The sequence below is a fragment of the Mauremys mutica genome, chromosome 19 (genome assembly GCF_020497125.1).
Source record: "Mauremys mutica isolate MM-2020 ecotype Southern chromosome 19, ASM2049712v1, whole genome shotgun sequence".
Taxonomy (NCBI): Eukaryota; Metazoa; Chordata; order Testudines; family Geoemydidae; genus Mauremys; species Mauremys mutica.
The window spans coordinates 12997513-13013935 of NC_059090.1; the positions used below are offsets into that span (position 1 = coordinate 12997513).

Genomic DNA, 16423 nt, shown 5'->3' on the forward strand with positions numbered 1-16423 from the left:
TTTTAAATTCAATTATTGTAATAGCAGCATTGGGAACAAAAATAATGTATTTGTTTTCTAATAAGAGATTACGGATTCCAAATTACTGCATACAGTATGTCAAAACAGTAAATTCAAGACAGGCAGGCCAGAGTGTGCCTTTGTCTTTGCAATTTGTATTTGCTTGCTGGAGAGTTACAATAATCATCCCCCTCCCCCAGGTATAGTACAGGCAATTTAATTTATAAATCATACAAAAAGATAAAGACAACTATAAATAATAATAATATATCACAACTCTGCCAGTAATTAATTACAAAATAGAGAGAGAAGAAAAGAGAGAAAATCAACAACCAAGAAGCCAGTTTACAGTGCAGAGCAAACAGGCTCAGTTATTTTCTAATATTATGATAATCAGGAGCATTTATGGCAGTTTGAAAGCTGCCTATAACACAAATAAATCGTTTTGTCTCCGGTTATATTTATAGTTTCCATCTATAACTTAGTTAAGAGTTTTTTGGTATCTATTAAGAGCCCATTATTCAGAGGTTTATAGCTCAGCTGTTAAGGTCTCAGCCCTAAGGATCAATTGATATGGGTTGTTTTGGGGTTGATGGTGATAATTATTATTATTATTACTAGTCTTTATTTACTACACAGTTCTGTTTAAATGGCTTCATCCATTTTAAAGTTCTGGGATTAGAAAAGCTAACTTGGTTTTGTGGATTTTTTTGCTATTTTTTCTCCTTGAAATCATTACATCTTAGAAGTCAAATAATTCTCCCTGGATGTGAAGCTTAGCACCCATTTTGTTCTCAGAGTTGCTACAGCCTGTTATGGCAGACATCCACTGTGCTCTCTCATTAAGCTTTTACTTTGTTTATTTTTTATTTGTTGTTGTTTTCTAGAGTCTATAATAGAAGTAATTTTAGACTGAAATATATTTTGCTTTAGATGCTTCCATTGAGCTGGTCGAGGATGAGCCAAAATTATTGGTTGAATAATGCATTGTTCATCAAGGACCTGATCCAAATCTACTGCATCCTTCCTTTTCTTTTTCTTTTGTATTATTATGTAAAAGTATTACATAGCACCAAAAAGCCCCAACTGAAGTCAAGGCTCCATTGTGCCAGTCACAGTACAAACAAATAGCGAGACAACCCCTCTCCCGAAGAGAGAGAGTCAGAAGTTGAAAAGTGGAAGGGGGAAGCATTGGCACAGAGAAGTGGAATGACTTGCCTGAAGTCATGCCATAGTTTTGTGGCAGAGTCAGGTCGCTTGACTACTACTCCAGTGTCTTCCCTAAAAGGCCACACTGCCTCTCAACATCTACTGCAGTCTTTCAATGACTCCAGTGGGAGTTGGATCAGGACTCCAATGCATTACTGGACCAATAGCGTATGGCTAGCTTTGGAGGTAGTTGTTAATTGAATTATGGGGAGGGGGAATATCAAGTCATGTATTAGGTAAGTAAAGGCATTTTTCACTGACTACATAATTCAACTAATAGCACATGACCAGCTCTGTTACTCAGAATGCACCTTAGCATTTTAGAAAATAAATACTTAAAAAATTAGCTGAATGATTAGCTTCAACAAATTCTATCAGAGAGTCAGGCAAGAAGTTCCCAAGTAGAGCATTGACCTAGAGTGGCTGCAATCTTTTTAGTTGTCTTTTTAACAAGTCATCGTGGCCTCAATATTCCCTAGTTATTCCCTATCAAATCTAGGCATCACAGTGTTTTACTGTGTGACCATCTTATGTCATTATCAAAGGCAAAATGGCAACCATTGTATCCATAATCCTTTCATGGTGAAGTATCCAGACACATGGTTAATTGTGATTGGCTAGAATTCCCCTGGATAAACCCTTAAATGGTTAAGAACCTCATTGAAACCAATAATAGTTTGATGTTTTGTAATGAGTTTTTTTTTTCTTCTTTTCACTACTTGAAAGTATTGGAACAGCTCAACAGCCATCCCAGATCTATAAACCATTGTTGGAATGTACATAATTTATAATTTTTGCTTTTGTATCTTTTTATTTATTTCAGTCCTTACACGCGCACAGTTTTCTAGTTCACCTTCCAAGGAGCTAAGATCAAGACACTTAGTCAGCGAAGTATCTGCTTAGGAACTAAAGTAGGCTATAGAAAATAGAATAACAACATGCTTTAACCTACTGAGAGAACCTTACACAGACAGAGACCATGCCTCTTACTAGCTAATCTAACAGCTAGTCTCTACTTTTGGAAAAAGTAGAGTAGGCACCATTTAAAAAATATACCACTTTATCATATTATTTCCTATACTTAGAATATCCTAATGAATACAACAAAAATGCATAATGTAGTTCTCTGAATAGGGACTATGTAAAAATGGCATCTTATCCACAAAAGCTGCTCTCTTTGTGTGTCTAATCCTAGCTGCTGACTTTAAGGATAAAATTATTACTTTTAATGCCGCTTATTCCTGTGGCCAGTGCAGCGAAGAGCGAAAAAGTGAGCTAGGGCCTGTGCATCATTAACAGAATTATTTTCTAAAGATGGGATTTTCCCAAATCCTATTGAATTGTAATGAGAATTGGGTGCCTGATGCCTTTTGGCCCCAGCCTGAATTCCAATTGTGGGCCCAAATTTTGTCCACAATCTCACCTAAAAAAAACCGCAGTGAGGAAATTGGGATTGTGCAGGTGACCCTGGTGGCAGAAGGTGTCCAGAACCCTTTTTTATGGAGGTGTTGGTCGCAACTCCATAGTTAAGGTTGAGTTCTGTTTTGCACAGGGATTCAACCTCTTTGTTATGCATAAAAATACAACTCATCCTCTCCAAACTTAGAGCATTCATTCTTAGAGTACAGAACGAATTTTCTGAGAATAGTGGTAGTAAGTACATTAATTATTTTGAGTTCAGTTCAATTAAAAAACTAGTCTACACCTTCAGTGCTCTGGCACAGTGGAACTCTGTACAATAAGAGTAAAGCTCATCTGTGCAGGAGATGCTTTCTTGGGGTTCGGCCCAAGACTGGCGTGAACTCCCCAAGGAACTAAGGACCATCACAAACCTCACCACCTTCTGCTCTAAGTAGAAGGCACATTTGTTTGCCTTCTCTAACTTAAACACAGAGCAACACTGGTGTATGTATATTCATTTTTTTTCCAAAACACGACTCTCCCCGCATATGTTTCTCTCCCTGTTTTGAGGATGAGAGAACAAACACGTGACAGATGTTAGTCACCTTCCTTAATGAACTACTGGAAGACTTCCGGATGCTATGGTGATGAGTGTCGTACAAGAACTTATAGAGAATAGATTAGAACACTCTTAATCAATAAAATGACAATTAGTTAAGGACCAGATTCACTAGTCCACATTGGCTGCTTTGTGCTAATCTGGAGGTAGCCATTGTGCTCTAGCTGTTATGAGGGTCAATCTGTCCATTAAAAATCAGTTCGATCTTATCTGAGATCACAAACACTAATGAGTCAGACAGTTACGGAATTCCATCACTACAGGGCAGAGTTAGGATTATTAGAGTTTCTTAACTGTACTTCCATATCTTAACGTATTTGGATTTCTTTTAAGTGAAACCTTAATTCTAAATCTCCTGGGTTTGTAATATTTGGTTTTAGGGTAATTTCACCACTCCAACAACGCTTCTTTACCATCAGGTTACTAATATGTAGTCTCAACCGTAGCTCTTTCTTGACTTAGGGTTTTTGTTTATTTGTTTCTTTCTCTTGCAATTACTACTAGTGTTGATGATGAAGAAAGAAAGAACCTATCTTGACTCTCAGGTCCCACAGGTTAAGTGTGTGGGGCTAGCAGTTATTCAGTGGGAGTTCCATGTGAGTCTCTGAGGTCAAAATCTGGCCATCTGACAATTAGGAAACAGTGCATCTGAGAAGGCCACAGGCAGATACTGAAGCCAGACCTGCAATAGAGATGCCTTCAAGGGTTTGGTTGCTGCTTCCCAGCTGCCACATGGCTTTCATTTGTAGTTTCTTTTATCGAGCACAGTTTTTAAATGAGGATGGTTGCTTCACTTTAAGGATGTACAAATGACTTGCCCTCACCTGTCAAGCATGATCCCTGTATTTTACCAGGCCCATTATGAACGCAATCTTTCTGTCGAAAATTTGCATACCTCCTTTCTTGAAAAGTAATGACAGCAATTTCTTTCCCTGCGCTCACTTTCTGAGTGTCTCATTTAACAGCACCTGTGAAACCGACAGGCACAGAGATGAGAAGTGAAAGAGAGCAGTTGATTAAATCATCATCAAGTCGGGCCTCAGAAAGTCAATTCTGCTTCCCGTCTGCAATGATATCCTTTTATCTTAAAGTAATGAGCTATGGCACTTTTGCATCGGGTAATGCGATAAGTTCTATTAGCATGTTCCATTTGCTTCACAAGCAAGGGCAAGTCATTTCAGCAAGCTCATATCACTGCAATCAAAGCAATTGGCTTCACAGGCAGAGAAGAAAGAGGAAGGGCTCAGGGTGATTTTTATGGATCACAACACAGTGGAAAAAATAGACTCTTGTATTATTTTAACCCATAACATGCTTTGCTTTTTGTCCATCAGCAGAGCCTGCTTTCATTAGCCTGTACAGCATATGGAAGAATCAAATGCTATTGGTCTAAGTTTGGGATGGATGAAAAAGGGACCTTTCTGGCTAGATCACTATTAGGCACTGACTTCAACTGACAGTGATTAGTTCAGTTCTTTGTGGTTAACCTATTCTTAGCGTATTGATGCATCTTATTGTTGTTACTTGTGTGTTAAACACTGAAAGAGTGCTCATCACTGTAGAGGGATGCAAAATAAAGACAGTCCCTGCTCCAAAGTGCTTTCTGTCTAAAAGACAGTCATAAAGAAGCAAAGATACACGGGGAGTGCCAGAGAATGGAATAATATGGAGTAATTTTTATTTAGGACGTGATGATGACTTGATGAATCGGGACAAGGAAGTTATTGCATCAGAATGGCTTGTGGGTTCATTTTACTGAGTGGCTGAGGTTGGAATTTTCAAAATGGATTGTGGGAGCTAGGTGCCAGCTCCTATTGGGTGACCAGTGGGATTTGGGGGCCTGACTCATGCAGGCTCCTTGGGAAATGCCACCCTGAATTCTTTGTGCCATCATTACTTGTTGAGTATGGCTTCTGTAAGGGCCAGTTAATCTTTCACTGAAGTCAATGGGAGTCTTTCCATTTACTTCAGAGGGAGTTGGATCAGGCCCTAAGCATCGTTGGGAGAAATGCAACAATGGGTCGCCCTGGGGGGAGACAGTTAAGGGGAAAAGTAAGCGGCCCTCTTTCTGCAGTAACTCCATCTTTCTCCTGATCACCCTGAAACAAAAGGATAGCAAAGAAAATATGGTGTCTCAGAGGACGGTGCGTCGGGGACGGTGTGCCTTTTATACATCACCCCTTACTCGGTGCTGTGCCTAAAAGAACCATCTAGCTATAGATCATTCCTGTTCTCTCTGGGTGAAATTCACCCCTGTGCAGATGGCCAGAAGAAAGCCTGTGCACCACTTAAATTCTGCTTTAGCCTTCAAAGTAGAGCAAAGTGATCCTGGAATCAAAACAGGGCTAAAGCGGATCTCTGTTGTAACATGTACCTCATGCTTGCCCTCTGCACCAGGTGAATTCCATCCTTTGTCTAACTAAACCACTGTATTCGGTACTCCTTAAGTTATGCCTACCAAGCACTGTTTTCAAAGAGTACACACATGTACCTGGAATGCTCATGCCCTAGAAAATCACATATGCACAGTCAGCAATCTAAATCTTCTGTTCACTGATGACATTGACGGCCTGGCAGGCAGCGAAGATGAATTTGCCAACCTTGTGAAATGATGAAACCTCCGCAAAATACGACATGTACAGAGAAAACCAAGCTGATGACAAACAAACATGACAGGATCTGCTCACATATCACTGTCAGTGGACAAGAGCTGGACACAGTGAAACAGTTCAAGTATTTGGGGGCAATCATCAGTGATGAAGGATCAAAGGCAGAAACTGCACAAACAGCAGCAGCAGTGGCAAAGTTAAAGCCAATTTGGAGGAATAAGAACATCTCCCTGGAATCCAAATTCAAACTGCTGCATGCCATGGTCATCGCCTCCATTTTTCTGTGTGCATGCGAGACATGGACCCTTACAGCAGAACTTGAATGGAAAATACAGGTAGTAGAGATGAGATACTTCTGTAAAATCTTGGGCATCTCCTACTTCGACCTCGTCACTAATGAAGAGGTCTGCAACATCATCACCCAATGCACTGGGTCATATTAAGCCCTCCTGACGACCATGAAGAAGCACAAGCTGAAGTGGTGTGGCCATATAACAAGATCATCTGGCCTATCCAAGATCATCCTCCAAGGGACAGCACAGGGGAAGAGAAGAAGAGGTATACAGAAGAAGAAATGGACTGACACCATAAAAGAGTGACAGGAATGGACTTTGCAGAGACTCAAGCACTCAGGGGTGGAGACAATTGGTTGGTTGATCATCAATGATGGTGCCCCAATGACCAATCTGGCTATGGGAGTGATGATGATACGCATGTACGCACACACATATATATGCGCAAAGACTGACCTACTTTATTTGTTTTCTTTTTTGTGAACAGTAATAATCTTTATTGGATTTTTTGGCTTTGATCTTTGAACAGTAATTGTTTTATTTAGACTGCTGATCAGACTTATTTGTTGTGCACAACTCTTGAGGAGCTAGAAAGAGCAATTAATTGTGTCATTTTTCACCTAGTGGTGAGTGGGAGGACTTCAAACAGCTTATGGTCCTAGGTTTTCAGCCATTTTTTCCAAAGGGGCCAAAATAATTTTGAATTCCAAAAATGGTACCTTTCATCAGCGCAGAGATGGTTTTGATAAAATAGAACCCAGATAAGAGACCAGCATTGGAATTCCTTGTTCAAACTTTGGTGAACCTACAGCTGAATAACCCATGACGTTAGTTTTGCAAAAACAAACCCTAAACCTTCTCAGCCCACCTGTACCTTAAGGACAGACTTTGGAGAATATGACATGAACTAATTTGCAGTTCACTACATCTAAGATTCTACGGCCAGGAGTACCATGCTGAATGCTCCTTGCAGGTAATGCCAGAGACAGGAAAGAAAGTCAAAGCTCACCCTTGGCTTCTTCATGAGTCTCGTTGTCTCCGTTGCATCAATTAGAAAATTGCCTGTGTATTCTGTCTGTGTCTCCTTTCAACTCAAAGATGGCTTTTCTTAGAAGCAGAGGTCTAAGTGTATAACTAAAATATAATCCCTCTGCCCTTTCCTGAAGCTCACGGTTTGTCACTGGTGGATAGATGGACAAGAATATTGCTAATGTCAGTGTGAGCGAGGGGTGAAAGTAATATAAAAGTCTTACTGATATGGGGGCCCGGCTCCGGGTCCCTGGAAGTGGCAGGGCCTCAGACTGAAGGAGCAGGGCTGGGGTGTCAGCCTCCCGCAGCCAGCCCTTCCGCACTGCCCAGCCCACACCGCCCAGGGCTCCGGCAGCTGCTGTGGTAGCGGGGGCGGCAGCTGGGAGCCCTGGGCCCTTTTAAATCACCAGGGTCTGGGACAGCTGCCCCTCTTCCTCCTCCTCCCCCTTGGTGGCCCTGGAGGGGGAAGGGGGGGCAAGAGGGGCAGCAAAGTTAGAGCGCTGCGGCGGCTGTGTACGGGCCCATACCAGTGGCCGCTTCTTACTGGTACACTGTGCCGGCCCACTTTCACCTGTAGTGTGAGCACGGCTGAGGCCTGGGTTTCCCCTCGTTTTCTTCAGATTTCTTTTCAGCAGACAGTTGAGTAGCGTCATCACTTGGCTCAGCGCAGGTACCTCAGTGGTGCTGATTTGTTTGGTGGAAATGATAAATGGATTCAAGATACAAAATACCTGTTCCAGCAAAGTCCGTAGAGGGGAAAAGAAGAACAATGCCCTCATCGGTGTCATTGTACATGATGTATTCAATGACTGCCATTTTCTGCACCAGAGTGTATTCAATCAGTGAGGTACATAGAATTCCATAGTGGGGCTTCAGCCTGAATGAGCTGGTGAGACAGCTCAGACCTTTACTCAGCTTGATTTGCACCAGCTCTCTCAAGCTATTAAAATGGGCCCAAATTATAGTTCTAACATGATAGGATGACTGATTTCTGAAAAGTGGAATTGGGACAGCTTTCACTGTGCAGGAACTGGGGGAGGTTTTAACCTTTACTGTCCGCAGCTAGGGCTGTGCTGCCTTCTTTGAACCAACTCTCAGCTTTCTAGTGACGCATTCCTCTTTAAAATCCAACAACACTTATTAAACCCCAACACTGAGACAGAGAACTTTTCTATTTTTTAGGTACGTACTCTCACTTGTTGGAGCAGATGATTAACTGGATCTGTAATTCTGTTTATGCAACAAGGACAGATGGAGAGCAGTGTATCTTATGATCCTGAGCTGTCCTAATAAGTTTTTTAAAGGGTTGTCTGGATCACAAAGGGGAACAATACTTTTTTTTGTCAGTTCAGAACTCTTGCAAACTGGATGTTGCTTCCTCACTTCAGAAGGCTTCTAGAAACACACATTTGCAGTGGCGGCAGCAGTGCATGCATATAAATGCAGGTTCATGGGTTACCAAGATGCAATTCATAGTGAGGAGCTGTTCATGTATGCTGTTGGTCTCGGTGCGTAGTTGCAGAAGTACTGCAAAATGAGGCTTGAATACCTCATACATGGGGACTGTGAGGCCACATAATAAAGGTGCCCATTTTGAACAAGCTGATGCTGGTCTGATGATATTACTACTGTAGTTTTGAGGAGTGCTGATAATGTGCTCTGTATTATATAGAAATCGGGAGTGATCGTGCATTTTCAATATGTATCACATGTGAGTGGAGCTGAACGTTGAGGGAGTGAGATCAGCATATCCTAAAGACCAGAAGAACAGCCCTTCTGGGACAGGCCAATTCTTCTATTTCCACTATTTTTCTGCATTTCTCTTGTGCCTTCTGTCTGAGAATCCCAAGCATTTAACAAACATTAATGCGTTTTAGTTTCGCTATTCCCTTGTGAAGTAGGCAGATATTTTTATCCTCATTTTACAAATGGAAAAAAACGGAGGCATTGAACAATTTAGCCCTAAGTTTTCAAAAGTGGCCACTAATTTTAGGAGCAGCAAAGAGTCCTGTGGCACCTTATAGACTAACAGACATATTGGAGCATGAGCTTTCGTGGGTGAATACCAAATTGTACGTGCATCCGACGAAGTGGGTGTTCACCCACGAAAGCTCATGCTCCAATACGTCTGTTAGTCTATAAGGTGCCACAGGACTCTTTGCTGCTTTTACAGATCCAGACTAACATGGCTACCCCTCTGATACTTAATTTTAGGAGGTGATTAACTACAGACATTCAAGGTTTGCTTTTCAGAGTTTCTGAGCATCTGCAGCTCCAGCTGAAGTAAAGGGGGGTACTAAAGGGGGCAGTAAAGAACTGCGGGTACTTCGGAATCTCTGGAAAAAGGCACCAGAAATGGAAACATGCAAGTCCTTTGACCGCCTTTGAAAATTTGGGCCTAAGCGACTTGCCCAGCAGCACACAGTGAGCATATTGAGATCCAAGAAGAGTACAGTTGCCCCCACTTCCAGTTTTGAGCCATAGCAACAAACCTGTTCTTCCTCCTCTTAATGTCTTGTTCAAGGTTTCTATGCAAATAAATGGCTCCGTTCTTTTTCATGAAAGGTGGGGGATCCTGTATCTTTTATCCTCAAGGAGAAGCCCATTTAGCATTACTGTGCAGCACACTCTGGGCCAGAAACACGTGTTAAATGAACATTTAAACTCAACACAGCATGTAAATCCTCTTCCCTCTCCTGCCCTTTTTTCCCACCCTTTCTTTCATAAAGCTGCCCATAACATTCAGCTATTGAAACAGCTCTACAGGACTGTGGGTCTCTTTCCCTTGCTCCTTCTCAACAAAACCTCTTTATGAATGAAATAGATGCCTTGTGTATGCAGGACTCCTGGCACTTTACGAAGTGTATTAGGAGCCAGGCTAGGCAAATGTTAGGAGCTGTTTGCTGAGTGCATTTATTGCCTTTGCATAATTTATGAGCTGTAGGGGTTTGACCATCATTTGTCTCTGCCAGAGGCTGGCACTCAGGGCTCTTGAGGATGGAGCTGTAAATTGGCTGGTGCGCTCCTGCTGAGCTCACGGCAAAGTCCTCAGGTCAGTGTGGGAATTTAATACCAGGAATGGAGCTGTTTTCTCAGAGCTCCATGTGGGCCCCAGCACAGCAGAGGCTTTTTTGGCGGACAGAGTGACTGGCCAAATCGCGAAGCTGTCAGTCGCCTGGCATGTTGTGAAGGGAGCCTGAGCATTTTTAATCAGCTTGGCACCCGCGTTGCTTCCATAATGGACACCAGTAGGTCTCGGTCCTTCGCCATATGTTTAACTCTGGAGACAAGGTGCTTCTGGGTACAGCCATAATTATTTGATACAGAACTAAGCGGACCTTGAAATTAGAACTGGACTGTCTGAAGGCAGGAGGCTTAACGCTTTGATGGAAATAACCGTTCCCATGGATGTTGTTCCCTGAGCTTTCTCTGCAGCATCTCTGGAATGTAGGTAAACATTGTGCTGGGAAATTCAGAGGTCATTGATTACTTTGCCAACTTGAAGTTGTAAGAGACTGGGGGGGTGGGGTGGGACCTTCCTACCAGGTGTTCTCCTTCCCCTCCCTGAAAAAAACAAAACAAAAAAACCAATCCATCTGCACACCTCTGAACCAGGGAAAAATCCCTTAAACTCCAAAAGATGGGGAGGCATGTAAAATGATTTGTTGCTGTTGTCAATTCACAACATCCATTTTTGTGCTTGCTCCTTTTGGTTTATGACACTGAAAATAATAGTGGAGGAGGAGGCAGTGTGGGCCAATGGTTAGATTCTATCCTCAAATGAGTGATCTTGGCTAAATCATTTCCCCCTCCCTGCTCCCTTCTCTGTGCCTCAGTCTCTCCACTGTAAAATGGGGATAATGATACCTACTTTGTAATGTGCTCTGATATGCAGTGATGAAAAATGGTGTATGTTTTGGCATATAGGCAAACCTAGGGCATATCTTGATAACTTTCACAAGGGATAGTTATATGGAACTCAGTGGAACATCTTATGTGCATAAGTGATTGCAGGATCAAATTCTCCGGATGGGCGCAAGTTGAAAGGGGGAAAAAAACATACTTTGCTGTCTCCTCTCTATGTCTGTCTCTCTCTAGTATAAAAATGTCATGTTACTTTTGTTAGTAACATACACACACACACACACACACACACACACACACACACACACACACACAGCGGGCAAGCACAACAAACAAACAAATCCTATCTTGCTCTTTTTTTGAGGTTAAGTTCTGCTATAAAACTGTGTCTCATCTACCTGATCTGAACTTTATTTTTAATATTATTCCAGTCACCACAGTAGCCAGGTGGAAACTAGAGTTAGATAAATCATTTTTAATGAATAATTTGTTCAATGAATTTCACCTCTGTTCCTATTTGGGAATTATCTGCAGGCAGATGGCAGTTTTCTCTAATTTATCCATTATTTGAAATTATTTGCCAGATAATATCTGTGAATAATTCTGAGCCATAGCTTGGTAGTGAGTAGAGTGGTGCAGAGAAGGTAAACCAGGTGCTCCCATTTACTATCTCCCAGAAAAGAATTAGGAGAAATCTAAAGCAGTGAAGACAAAAACTTTTACAGTTCCATTAGTTAGGAAAAATGTATAATAAATGTAACTCCTCATGATTCAGGGCCTAAACTGAGCACTAAGGCCCAGATCCTTAAAGATATTTTGGTGCCTAACTCCCATTAGCTTCCTGCCTGGGTTAGGAAGAAGTTTTCCCCATAGGTATGGTATTGTATAATTGTCCATTGTGGCAGTCTTACTCTTTCCTTTGAAGCATCTGCTACTAGCCACTCTGAGACAGGATACTGGACCAGTGGTCTGAGTTGATAAGGCAATTCTTATGTCCCTATTTTTACTGACTCTAAGAACATCAGTAGTTGAGGTAAGATTTGAACTTCTGCTTTCTTTTCCATACCAATTTCCCACTTGAGGTTCACCCATTTCTAGCTGTGGTGGTATTTGTGGTATTTAAAAATGGAACAACTGAAAGATGTTTTGCAAGATAGTGGCAATCAGCAATGTACAGTACAAGTGTTTACGTGTCAATCATCAGTCCCAGCTTAGGAGTCCAGAACATCTCACTGAATAGAGCCTTGATACATCATGTTCTCAGTTCCATTTTGATTTGTCTTGAGTCATCTGAATTTTTCAGAGAATCATCTGTGAGCAATGGCACCAAAGCGAGCCATCTATAGTAATAATGGAGTAAAATGGTAGATTTGTCCTGTGTATCTTCTAGGACAAACAAGAGTTGTCTAAACTGTTTCCATGTCCTGCCATTGACAAAATCTCTGCAGCCGATCTGTTGGGAGGCAGCATGATACCTACTTTTCATCAGATAAAGGAAGCAGCTAATATTTTTGCCTGCCCTGTGGTTTAATTTTGGTGTCCTGATGCAACACCAGCTCCTTGAATGTAAATTAGCCTGACTGGGCGAATAGGGCATATATTCCAAATGACTTTGTTGAATCATGGTAGTATTGTAACAAAAACAAAAATACAAGTATGGTGTCCTTCACTACAAATGCTTTTTGCAAGGTGGGGGCGGGGAGGAATTCCTGTTATATAATAAGTGTTTCTTTCCAAAGGAATTACAATTGCAGCCTAATGGACTATGTGTGTTTCACTCTTTTTGAGAGTTTTGGTCATATCTTTTATCTCTGCTTTGTTTTGGAAAGGTTTCTCTTACCCATGTTTATTTTTTGTTCTTTTTCCATTTCAGTGTGACAGTGACAGTGATCAAGAAGAGAAGGTAAGCTGGGGAGAACTTGCAACCTGTACTGTTCGATGTCATTATGGGCACAGAGAACGTCTTGTTGGATTCACTTCTATTTTTCAGTTGTTTATACGCATTTTGTTTTAGGACCTGATCCAATGCCCACTGTAGTCAATGAAAGACTCTCATTGACTTCAATGGGTTTTGGATCAGACGCTTTAGGGAAAGCTTTTCTAGACCACGAATTAGAGGCTCCACCTCCCATTCTGAAACATATTAGTAACATAATTTGTGTGTGTAGCTTATGAACACTGCTTTGACCACTGGCCCTTTGTATAGCTGCATTTACCTTTTGGAAACGCGAACATGTCATGAACGCAAGGGGACATATCTGCCAAGATCCATATTTGCGCTTTTAAATAGCCGTTTATCCACACTGTTGTTTGGTTTGCATGTGCACAGGTAAGGTTCTGCCAGCTCTACAGGTGCACACATTTATTTTTGAGAGTGCCTCCGTTGAAACAATGTTTGGAAGCTGGGCTCTAAGGCAGATCAATCGATTTTCTTTGTTAAGGGCTAATGATCCCACCCTAAGAATCTTGGGGCAGGGTGTGTGTGGGAGGAAGTAGTTGTGTGTTAAAAATGTTAGGGACGCACCAATTGATAAAGCTATTGTTGTTCATGATGCTAATAACTGTAGTATTTGCATCAATGTATTTTCATGTGTCTAATTTTTTTCCTTTGATGTGAACAAACCTCTGTATAACGTTCTTGCCTGTCAAAACAAATGATTGTGATGGGGGAAAAAAGGTTTTAAAATGTCATTTCTAGGTTGAATTCTGAGACTCTTATGTGTGTGACGGGCCTTAAGGGGTGACACCAAACCTCTTTCTTTGTCAGTTTAACTGCTTTCTCCTCTTCTTTTCTTTGCTGGGTATATTTGGGGAAGAATGTGGGGATGTCTGCTCCATGTGACTCCCTCACATTATTTAGAGGGCAGTGACTAGTTCTGTGAACTGACTCCAAGTAGACCAAGAAGACGGAAGATGTGCTTTACATCGACACCATTGTGTATCTCCACTGACACATCAGAAAAGAATCTAAGCATGTTGTGACACGCACAAGGAAACAACAGACTGCAAATTCGGTTAAGTTAATCAGTGATGTCTTTGTATAGGAGGAAGAAAAGGAAAACTCTCTCCCTGTGCCTTCAACTGCCAACTCTTTGGCCCTCAGCTTTTGATAACTTCCCAAACAGGGGATTTGTTTCTTCTGTGGTTTTCATAATCATTTGTTAACTATGATAAGACATACTATTTACTTCGGTTTGCGGCATTTGACTCCATTAGTGATTTTTCCTCCATAGAAAGACTAATCACTAGAGTAAATCAGAGAATGACAACAGAGATGTGTGGTTTTGTTGTTTGTTTTTTTAACACAGAATATTAACCTGCATCTTTAGATATGAACTTCTAATGCATTATTATTAAATTCCACCCAATATAGCGGTTATTCATTTTCAGAATATTCCTTATGTGGGGGAAGACGATAAACTGAGCATGGTACCTATGTTCATGCCATCTAGCACCATAATGTATTTTCCTTCCACTCCTATAGTTGCAGAGCTAACCTCTGCCAGTTTTCCTGATGCTTTTCTCTCACAGCAGTTTTGTGTATAAAGGCAAACTGGGCAGCTTTCAGGGACCTGGGTATTGACAATTAAGGGATATTTCTTCATTACAATACTGGAGAGAGGCTCAAAATGGCCCCTTTCACTGAATGTCCCAGGATTGGTGCAGAGAAAGTTTGAAATCCAAACCTGGATCTGAACTTGACAATTGATGCCTTGTCAAAGGGATGAGATTAAGTTCAGATACAGATGTCCCTGGTTATTTCGGCAGTTCAGATCCCAGAACCAAACCCAGCTCTGAATTGTGCAGCTCAGACCCAATTCTGAAAGAAAGCTGCTAAACCTGGTGTATTTTTCGAGCCTACACTGGCAGCCTAGACAGAGATATAAGGGCCTTGTTCTGCTGTTAATTTGAATTCAGCATATGTAGCCTGTTATAAAATGCAAGACATCATCATTTGAGCAGGTCAAGCATATTCAGATGAAGACAAATGGTGCTTATTTGATTTCCTTAAAATCAGGAAATGAAAAAAGTGCTCTCTGGAGAAATCATGTTCTGTCTGACTTGGATGATAGACCAAGGCATGTACCCCAGATAAGAACAGGCGCTTGTCTTGCGGGTTTTTATCTCTGAAGGACGGTGAGGACTGTCAGCTCGCTGACATGTGCATTATCCATGTCATTTTAAACAAAGTGACCTGTAGAAAAGTGCACTCTGCCGTGACATGATAATGGGCTGCTGGATGACAGGTAAAGTACACACTATAAAGGAGGCTGTGCATTATTCCTTTGTTTAACTGACAAGTAGAAACTTCCTTCCTTCAGACAGGCAGGATCTTTTAGATCTCTTTCAATAGGACCCCTGAAAATTTTTGAATCCTTGTTTAAAATAAAATATTTTTTTTAAGACCAAAAATTTCTATGAGAAAACATGCAGAGACAACAGACGGTACTTCATAAGGGCCTGCCCCGGCAATGTGCTGACCATCTCCTGGGTGGACCTAGCATCTTCTCATGGATGACACTAGGCATTGAGGGCACTTAGCACATTGTTGCATTAGAGCCTTGAACCAAACCTCTTGTACCCATTGGAAGAGCACGTATGTCAGCTTTGAGGCGCGGAGTTGGCGTTGTTGTTGTGCAATAATTGTCAAATTAGCCCTGGGTGGCCCTACTTTAATGCATTCTGATGAGTCTACAACTATTCTACTCCCAACACGAGTTAATGGTTCCATGAGAAGGCATGTGAGTCAGGGTAGGAAATTGCCTCTCAATGGGAGCTGCAGTCTTCCATTACAAAAGCTCATGCTCTGCAGCATGGATCCACCATTGGCCAATCAGAAACGTTAGGGGGAGATGATTTTGTTTCACTTCGGGGTTCTTGAGGCAGATCCATGCTGGTCTCTATTGCTTATGAGAAATTTGTGCCCTCTGGAGAGTAGAGATGATGTGGGGGGGGTGTGTGTGTGTTGGGAGCAATGACTTACAGTGTGCTAATATAAAGAGGTCCCATGAGCCTGGATTAGAGTCAAAAATAGCAGGTCACTGTAGTGCTTACTGTACAATGGAGTGAAGGAAGTTTAAAGGCTGGCAAACTCAAACATGGCCACAAATACCACAGTGAAGAAAAGGAGCCCAGGGAAGAATAGGGGGAATGGGAGGCAGATACCCATAAGGACTGGTGGTAGAGAAGAAGTGCTGTACCTTAGGCTATCGGTATCCTCTTTCCCAATTTGAAGATGTATCTAGCTGTGTAAATCACTGATGAAGTTTGATCTCTATTAGGTGATGGCTGTGCCCCCAATTCTCCCGCCCCAGCTTTTAACTGGAAGCTGCCAGAAACTAGAGTCCCTTTCTCTGTCTGTATCTGCCCTAGTACGAGACATTTAGTCCAGGCGTTTC

General features: G+C 41.7%; 1 protein-coding gene across 15 annotated transcripts in view; it reads left to right on the top strand.

Annotated features, from left to right (window-relative positions):
- Positions 1-16423, top strand: part of AUTS2 (activator of transcription and developmental regulator AUTS2) — a 1197597-nt gene that overhangs the window by 907087 nt on the left and 274087 nt on the right. For all 15 annotated transcript variants that reach the window (XM_044993664.1, XM_044993662.1, XM_044993666.1 and 12 more), the window contains one exon: positions 12898-12927. In XM_044993664.1, the coding sequence (XP_044849599.1) occupies positions 12898-12927 (30 nt within the window). The remainder of the gene's footprint in view (positions 1-12897; positions 12928-16423) is intronic.